At 49.8% G+C, this 9,591-nt stretch overlaps 1 protein-coding gene across 2 annotated transcripts; it reads left to right on the top strand.

Annotated features, from left to right (window-relative positions):
• The first annotated feature begins 364 nt into the window (after positions 1-364).
• On the top strand, positions 365-5,419 carry LOC143299645 (G-protein coupled receptor dmsr-1-like). Of its 2 annotated transcripts, none has more exons than XM_076612953.1 (2): positions 365-458; positions 3,820-5,419. In XM_076612953.1, the coding sequence occupies exon 2, from the start codon at positions 3,843-3,845 to the stop codon at positions 5,031-5,033; it is 1,191 nt and encodes a 396-aa protein (XP_076469068.1). In that variant the 5' UTR covers positions 365-458; positions 3,820-3,842; the 3' UTR covers positions 5,034-5,419. The 2 variants fall into 2 exon arrangements, with proteins under 2 accessions (XP_076469068.1, XP_076469067.1); XM_076612952.1 differs by lacking the exon at positions 365-458 and adding an exon at positions 1,227-3,672.
• Positions 5,420-9,591: the final 4,172 nt, after the last annotated feature.

Here is a 9,591-nt window from a genome sequence, read left to right as displayed (position 1 = left end):
ACGCGACGCGAGAGCGGCGCCTGAGCGAACTCCTGTCTCCCAACTCCCCAGTTGTGGACTGCCTGCTTGCTTGCTTGCTTTGCTGAGCAAGCCTGGTTGGTGGTGGTGGTGTGTGTGTGTGTGTGTGTGTGAGGGAGTGAGTGTGTGCGCGTGTGCGATTGTGTGTGTGTGTGTGTGTGTGTGTGTGTGAGTAAAGCCGGTACAGCGGCCCAGCACCACGAGTAGTATTTACCGGTGCCGCCCGCCCGCTGACGTTGCTGCTGCTGCTGATGGTGGTGACGGTGATGGTGGTGGTGGTGGTGGTGGTGGCTGTGAAGGGAGTGAAGTGAAGCGACGGACCTGGCCCCAGCCGCTCTCTCGGCGGGAGGGAAGTCTGACGCGGAGAGAGAGAGAGAGAGAGAAGGAACAGCAACAAGCAACAGCAACAGCAACAGCAGCAGCAGCAGCAGCAGCAGAGAGTGAGTGACTGACTGCCAGAGCAGAACCAGTCCGCGCGACCGTCCCTTCTTCACTTTCTCTCTCTATCTCTTTCTCTCCACTGTCTCTCTGTGTCTCTGTGTGTGTGTCCGTGTGTGCCTGGCTGCCTCCTCGCCTCTTCAAGCTCCTCCGTTGATAGTGCCGTCTGTCGTTTCGGTTGGTTACAACTACTGACTACTGCCGGTGCCCAAGGACTGTTTGTGGTGGGGTGGGGTTGGGGGGTGGGGGGTGGCTGCTGTGTGAGTGAGACAAGAGAGGGAGAGTGTGTGTGTGTGTGTGTGTGTGTGTGTGTGTGTGTGTGTGTGTGCGTGCGCGCGTGACGTACTACCGGCATTGTCAAGCCAGCCCGCGCTGGACAGTGGTCAGAAGGGTTGGTGTGGTTGTGGATGTGGTTGTCGGGTGGTGTGGTGTGGTGTGGTGTGCTGTGGTGTGGTGTGCTGTGGTGCGGTGTGGTGTGGTGTGGCGTGGCGCGCCACACACACACACAACCCTCGGCAGTTGCCCTCTTGTTTTCTTCCACCCCTCATCCTCCTCCTTTCACTTTCCCCCCAACTTCAGTCGACGACCAGACGACACCTGGACTTATTGCTTTCGGTCTTTTCCTTTCGCCAGCTGTTGAGTTTCTTCCTTCCTTCCCTTTCAACACTACTACTTCGTCGTCGTCGTCGTCATCATCGTCTTCTTCTCCCCCCCACCCCCATCACCCCCCCACGCCCCCTTTGCGGCGCGTCCACTGTGAAAGTTGACCACACCTGTACTGTAGAGCCATGTTCTGTTGTCACTGTTCGGAGATTGACTGAAAACAGCAAGGTGAACACAACAGGCGGTTTGTTTAGCAAGCTTGTGGTGCTTTGTGTGTTGTCCACTGGGTTTTTTTTTTGTTGTTGTTTTTTAATAATTTTTTTTTTTAGTTTCCGCAACCTTCTTCAGAACAAGACAAAACACTTCAGTGTCAGTGTTATATGCTGGATCGTCACTGTGTTGTTTTTTTGGGGGGATGTCCGGGTGTATTTCACTGGAGTCCGCCGTCATCTTGACTTGGCAAAGTCAGTCCGCTGGTCCTGCCCATGGAGTTTACCGTGAGAAGCAAAGCGGACACATTATCGGAACAATAAACGGGTAGAATTAATTCTAGTTCCATATACCTTCATACCTTTGCAGTGCTGTTTTTGTTGTTGTTCTTCTTCTTCTTCTTTTTTTTTCTTACTTTTTTTTTCTCCCGCTTTTCTTGCGTTCTGTGACTCTTTAAACAAACTGACCGTACTTGTAACGTGGAGCTTGTCAACGTTTCCGGGACAAACGACTGAACCGGGACGAACTGTTGTTAGCGGGTGACAAGGAAAGGCTTGTACTACTGCTGACACCGTTCAACCAACCGACTGGACAAAGTGATCGTGTGCGCCGCCAGCACCACAGTATCGCTGACAAACGTGTTCCCATCGTCTCCGTCGTTTTCTCCCACCCTCCCACGGATACAGGATTTTCCGTCAACACAGTAAGACCAGAATAATAATAATAATAATAATAATAATAATAATTATCTGTTGACCACTCCATCAACTGAACTGAACGCTTCCGATCGTTTCTATCGAGTTCTGTCAAACTTGTGACATATCCTGCTGTCTGCGAGACGCTGATAATGTGAAATGGGATGACAACTTTTAAGTTGATAAAAAAAAATTTTAAAAAAATTTAAAAAGTCCCGACAGAGAAATAGAGTGGTTCCCGGCATACTTGTAACGTTTCTCCCTTTCTTCTTCTTCAGCTATAACTGCCACCAATGGCTGCAGACAAATAACGCTGCTTTGTACAGCCAGTTACAAAACACGCCATTTGCCGGGCAGGTAACCGTACAACCGCAACCGTGGTGTATCCAACATAACGGAAAACGGCAAGAATAAAGTAATCTGCAATGACGCAGGGTTCGTGTTAAACGCCGTGTGTCATCAAATAATCTGCACCTGACGCTGGATTTGTGTTATATATACGCTGTGTGACAATCAAACAATCTGCATCTGACGCTGGATTCGTGTGTAATATATATGCTGTGTGACAATCAAACAATCTGCACCTGACGCTGGATTGCTGTATGTATGTATATATATATACGCTGTGAAGACAATCAAACCCATGTTCCGGACGACTGCACACAACGACTTTTTGTCACTGCCCCCTGCCTCCCTCTCCCTCTCCCTCCCCACACCCCCTCCACCTCCCCCACGCCAGAACAACAGAAACACTTTGCCACACGTAGATCGTTGCGGCGTGTCCACCTGAAAGGTGTGTGGTGGTGGTAGAAGCGACGCCTGGCCAACGGACAACCAAGACAAACACAACTGCAACACTGAGGCCGTCACTGACAAGAACCGTGGGCAACAACCACCACCCCAACCACCCACCACACACACAGTCACACACACACACACACACACACACACGCCATCAATCAGAGATTCGTCTTGACGGATCGAGTGGAAACGTCATGGGCGCACAAGTGGGGAGATTGATGGGGCGGGTTTATCATCTTCCTCTTTGCTCGGCAGGCTGGATCGAATCGAAGGAAGGGGCGGCAAAGTGAGCGACGCTGGGCTTTTTTTCTTTCTTTCTTTCTTTCTTCCTTTTTATTATTTTCTTTCCAGACAGTTTCGCACAATGACTCAGGGCCTCTCCCTTCACGCTTCACTTTGAGTGTTGATGTTGTTGGCCCGTGCCGCGGGGCTGTGACTGGGGGCCTTCTCACTCACGTGTACACACACACACACTCACACTCACACTCACTCATACACACACACAGCCGACCTTTTCCCGTGAAGAAGCCAAAGTGTGTGTGGTGTGTGGTGTGGGGAGCAAGACAAGAGGTGAATGCCTCCCAGCTGCTCGATGATATCACTGATGTGTATGGATGCATTTTTCTGTGGGACGCCCGTGCTTTCAACAACCCCCGTGATCCAATAATTTTTTTTTTTTTTTTTTTTTAAACAACAACGACAGCATCGCTCTCTCTATGGAGGTGTGTACATGAATACGATTCTCTAACTTGTGTGTCTGGTGGGATGTGCGCTTTGTTTTTTTCTTTTCTTTTCTTCGGACGACTGTACGTACACTTCAGGCTAACGTGGTCCGTATAACCAACGGTTCCTTCCATTCGAAAACTGTCAACAGTGGAATACAACTGTCATCGGTGTATCAAGACAGGTAACGTGTGTGTGTGTGTGCCCTGATTTGTTCAACACAACAGAGCTTGCAAAGCCAGTCTACCACAAATCTACCCCCCCACCCCCACCCCCACCCACCCCACACACACACAGAGTCAGACCTGTACCGACACTAGTGTCTTTTCAGGGTGTGACAGAGAGGACAGCAGCATGGCCAACATGACCACGCGCTACGGCATCCACAACGCCACCAGCTCCGTGCAGCTGACCTGGGACATAACCACGGAGGCCGAGGTGACGACGGTCAGCACCACGGAGTCGCCGTCCGCCCTGGAGCAGTTCGGCCAGTCCTACCAGAAGATCCACGGCTACTTCTCCGTCATCGTCTGCGTCTTCGGCATCGTGTCCAACGTGCTCAACATCATCGTGCTGACCCGCAAGCACATGAAGAGCCCCACCAACTTCATCCTGACCGCCCTGGCCATCGCCGACATGCTGACGATGAGCACCTACCCCATCATGGCCATCTACCTGTACATCATCTCCAGCCCGGACTGCGACACGCCGCAGCACACGCGCGGCTGGATGTACTTCATCCTCTTCCACAACATCTTCATCGTCACCTGCCACAACATGGCCATGTGGCTGACGGTGACCCTGGCCGTCTACCGCTACATCTTCGTCTGCCAGCACACCATGGCCGCCCGGCTGTGCTCCATGGCGCGCGCCAAGCTGACGGTGGCGGTGGTGGTGGTAGCCACCGTGGTGTCCTGCGTGCCCAACTACTTCGTCTACAGCGTGCAGGACATCGGGCCGGCCGTCGGGCGCAACGTGTCCTGCTACTGGATCATGGCCAGCCAGCTGGCCAAGGACAACCCAAACTACGAGCAGTTCGTGCGCTGGCTCTTCGGCGTGGTCATCAAGATCCTGCCCTGCGTGCTCATGGCCTTCCTGTCCACGCTGCTCATCATCGCCATGCAGCAGGCCAAGAAGCGGCGGGCCCGCCTCCTCAACAAGGTCTCCCGCATCGTCGACCACGACCACCAGTCCAGCGAGCACAACCGCACCACCATGATGCTGGTGGGCGTGGTCATCTGCTTCATCGTCACCGAGATCCCGCAGGGGATCCTGGCCTGGATCTCCGCCGTGGACACGGACTTCTGGCACGACGTGTACATCCACCTGGGCGACCTGATGGACATCCTGGTGCTGGTCAACAGCGCCGTCAACTTCATCCTCTACTGCATCATGAGCCAGCAGTTCCGCAACACCTTCAAGAACCTCTTCGTCTGCAACCAGTCCTCCTTCCACCTGCACCGGAAGGTCAGCAAGGGCACCAAGGTCAACAAGGCCAACGGCTCCGAGTACAGCATGGTCAAGACAGAGACCACCAATGTCTGATCGTCGTGGGCGGTGTTTTTGTCGCTTGTACTGAGAGAGAGAGAGAGAAAGAGAGAAAGAAAAGGGGGGGGGGGGGATGGGAGGGGGTGGATGGGAGGGGAGAGAGTTCTTGGTCTTGTCGTCGGCTTGGTGGAGTTTCCTTCCTTCTTTTTTTTTTCCCACCCTTCTTTTTTTTAAAAACTGAAACAGGGAGAGTCCTGTCTCTGCTGGATTTTTTTTTTCTCTCTCTCTCTCCTGAACACGCTTCACGTGCTGAATAGTCTTGTTATTATTATTATTATCATTATATCATTTTTTTCATATATTTCTCTATCTATTTATGTATTCATTTATTGACATAGTCATCTTCCTTTCCCTTAATCACAGACTGCTGGGGGGGGGGGGGGGGGGGGGGGGGGAGGAGAAGGGTAGAGTAGAGTTTAGACGGCAAACCGTTTCCCCAGTTTCTGATATGCTTGACGACAACAACAACATACTATTTTATTCCGGAGAAGTTCCAACCAGCACATGCCAGAAACGACTACTAACAATTCGTTTTCCCGAGGGGAGGAAAAAAAAAAAAGAAAAAAAGAAAAAGATAGAGAAAAAAAAAAGAACTTGTACAGCACAGGACGCCCCACCCCTAACCCCCACCCCCAATCAAATGTGGTTAGTAATCGTGTATTTCGTTAAGTGTGTCATATAGAGAGAGAGAGACAGAGAGAGGGGGGGGGGGGAGTTCAACAAACAAACAAAAAATAATTCATAACTTGATGACTTCCAAAGTCTGTATGATGAAAAATGCGGATTCTTGCTGACGGTCGTTTCACGCACGTGCATTCGCCGGTCTAGTTCTCTCCTAATCCCCCCCCCCCCCCCCCCCCCCCCCCCCCCGAAAAAAAAAAAACAACAAAAAAAAACACCACAGGTTCTGAGAGACAGAAACGGCGAGTGACAAGGATTTCCTTTCCTCCCACCCCTCCCCCCCTTCCCTACCCTCCACCATCCTAAACCCTTCCCCCTCCCTCCCTCCCCCCCATCCTAAACCCCCTCCCCCTCTCTCCCCTACCTACAACCTCCAACTCTCCTTCCTTCCCCTTTCTCCCCTCCCGATTCCTGAACTAATGACCACCATCCTGTCATCTTCTTCTTTTGTTGTTGTGGCGGGGGGGGGGGGTGTGTGTGTGTGTGTTCTTTCTTTCTTTCTTATTCCCTTTCTCTACCCCCCCACCCACCCACCCCCCCACCACCCCTCAACTGTAAGACTGTCCTCGGAGCGAGTCACTTGTTAATGTTGTGCTAAGCGTTGGTCTGGTGTTAATGTTCTAGGCCACGTTCTCCTTACCTTCCTTCCTTCCTTCCTCCCTCCTCTATACTACTAACTAGTCTGGGGGAATCCTTGTTTCAGGACAATTGCCGAGCATTGGCGGGGACTTCCAACCCTCCTATCCGCCCGCCTCCTCCCCCCCCCCCCCCCCCCCCCCGATCCCCCCGCCCACCCACCTACACCCAAACCCATGCCTCTCTCTCTCTCTCTCTCGCTCCACGCTTTCACCTTTTCGTTCGTTTATTATTATTATTATCATCATGGTTTGTTCTAAAATAAAAAGTATGTTGATTGCATTCACCCACGCCATAAGGACCTCATAGCCAATGGCATTAAAGTGTCAAAGCATCAAGCGTCTCTCTCTCTCTCTCTCTCTCCTCTCTACGCGCCCAAACATCTCCCTGTGGTCATTAATTTTCTTCAAAAGTCCTTTGATCCCCCCCCCCACACCTCCCCAATCCTTCTTCTCACACCCCTCTACTCCATATATATATATATATATATAATAGTGTAAATAGCACTTTAAAAAAAACCTCCTCTCTCTTCTTCTGTATTATCTGAAAATATGCAAGGCTGTGGAAGATGTATGCGAAACATGTTTCAGGGTGTCTTTTTGTGGGTTTTTTCCCCCCAAAAATTCAAATTATCATTATTCCTCTCCCTACTCATGTGCGCAATATATATATATATATATATATATATATATATATATATATATATATAGCTGAGAAAGTAAAGCCAAAGAAATTTAAATGCTTTAATTGGGTCATTTCCACCCTCTCCTCCTCTCCTCCCTCTCTCTGACTCTCTCTCTCTCCCACTCACACAAACTCACTCACACACACACACACACACACACACACACACACATACACACACACACAGACACACACATTACATGAATAAGAAAATAAAAGGGAAGGGCGAGAGACAGACAGACTCTCTCTCTCTCTCTCTCTCTCACACACACACACACACACATAAGGATGTAGCGCCTGTGAAGCACATACATTTCTTTCCACGAACGAAAAAACTACAAGCACTTTAGATAGGAATTACACACACCACCACCTCTTGTCTCAAAAATGCGTATTCCTTCCCCATCCTCTGTGCATCCTGTATCAACCACCACCACCACCAACCACCACCACTAACAACTGACTGAGGTCGATGATGTTCACTACCATGCTTAAAAATAAATGACCCTCAGTTCAACAGTCCCCTCCTCTCTTGTTGTATGTAACCCTACTTGAATGCACGGTGTGGCTAATGCTCTCTCTCTCTCTCTCTCTCTCTCTCGCGCGCGCGCGCGCGCGCTCGTTTGTGTGTGTGTGTGTGTGTGTGTGTGTGTTTGCGAGATGTGTGTGTGTGTGTGTGTGTGTGTGTGTGCGCGCGCGTGAATTCGCTCATCAGTCATTGGGTAATAAAAGAGAAAGAGAGAAGAGACAGAGAGGGAGGGGGGAGAGGGAGAGAGAAGGAGAGAGCGGGAGACAGTAGGAGAGAGAGGTGGGCAGAGGGGGGGGGGGGGCGATAGATGAAGACGGAGAGTGAACACAGATAAAATTATACAGAAGACAATCACATTGTCCGTTTAGAACCCACACATTTATAAATAAATAAATAAATAAAAAGCAGAGATCTGCCATGTAAATGATAATGACAGTCATGGGGGGGAAAAAAAAGTGCCTTGGGAACCCTTTTGCTGAATAGATAAAAAAATTGTGCAGGGAAAGAAAAATAACTTGAAAAAAAAGGGGAAAAAACAACAAATCCGTTTTAAACGTGATGTGAAAAATGCAAACCTGTAATAACCCAACGGAGAAGGAGCGTCACATGGGTCTAGTGAATCATAATTAATCGTCCCTAAAACTCAGCCCGTGAATTATGTCACCATGCCACAATCCTGCCACCACCACCCCTCCTCCCCCCAACCCCCACCCGCACCCACCCCCTTCTCCTCCACTCCTCTCCACACACCCCCCCCACCCCACCCCCACCCCCTCTGTTTCAACGAAAGTAGACAAACTATTCAGGCAATAGTACATCCCCCCCCTCCCCCTCTCCCTACGACCGCTCCCTTCAGAAAACAGACCAAGTATTATTAAAACGTCGTTCCACAGAATGCTTCCCCCCCCCCCCCCCCTCCGCTCCTAAAATGTCGTTGTTCTTTTGAGCAGAAGTTGGATTGTTTGTTGTTGTTTTTTGGGTTTTTTGTTGTTGTTGTTGTTGTTGTTGTTTTCAGTTGTTGTTTTTTCGAAACTATCTGAACTCCTCTCCCTCCTTTCCACTGAACAACTGCTTCCTCCCTAACCCTCACCACCACCCACCCACTCTTCTCCATTCTGCCAACACTCTCTCCCTCTCCCCCCCCTCCCGCTGCTTTAAAAAAAAAAAAAAAAAAAATACAACAACAACAAAAAAACCAAAAAAAAACCCCACTAACTACAGCATCGTCAAGAGTACTACAAGAAGTGTGTGAACTTTCATTTCTTTCCCTTTATTTCTACTAACGTGGGTGTGCAGGCGCTAATTATTTCCTCCTTCCCGCTACACCCCCCCCCCTCTCTGCCATGTCGGTGAGCGCTGATCGTTCCGATGTCATATCCCCCCCCCCCCCCCCCCCCCCCGAAAAAAAAGTCTCAATAACTGTCCACTGCGGTGTTATGATGATGATGATGATTATTATCATGATTGTTCTTGGCTTGGCGTGTCACCGGAAATGACGTCATCTGTCACAAGTCGCCATGCCGAAATTTATTTGTATATATATCCCCCCCCCCACTCCCCCCCTTTCAAGCTGAACACGGCAGTGTGGTGAATGCGGATTGTGTTAAACACTTTCTTTGTTTTCTTTTCTTCTTCATAAAAAGAAGTCTGTTATGTTTTTTTCGTATTTTCTGCAAAGAAAGAGTTTGGGCGAATCCACTATTATGATACACTGAGCCCCCCCCCCCCCCCCTCCCCCCGGTCTTGTTGTTCTTCCAGACTTGTTGAAGACTTCGCTGACATCGTTGCCCATATCATCATCATCATCATCGTATTGTGCGCATTCTGTGCATCCAGTCCGGAGCCGCGTTATGTATTTTAAACATGATATTCATGGGCTCTGTTTTCATGGTCATCCTTATCTTCGCACCACATCGTTAGTGTGTGTCCGTAGTATGTGGATCTGAGGTGGTGGTGGTTTTTTTTTTGGTTTTTTGTTTGTTGTTTTTTTCCCCCTACTACTGACGCAAAAGAAGCAAGCGATAA

Source organism: Babylonia areolata, chromosome 25 (assembly GCF_041734735.1).
Source record: "Babylonia areolata isolate BAREFJ2019XMU chromosome 25, ASM4173473v1, whole genome shotgun sequence".
Taxonomy (NCBI): Eukaryota; Metazoa; Mollusca; class Gastropoda; order Neogastropoda; family Buccinidae; genus Babylonia; species Babylonia areolata.
This window is presented reverse-complemented; position numbering and strand designations above follow the sequence as displayed.

Bases quoted from the DNA above. Each gene is read 5' to 3' on its own strand.
- LOC143299645 (XM_076612953.1), top strand. From the start codon at position 3,843: ATGGCCAACATGACCACGCGCTACGGCATCCACAACGCCACCAGCTCC.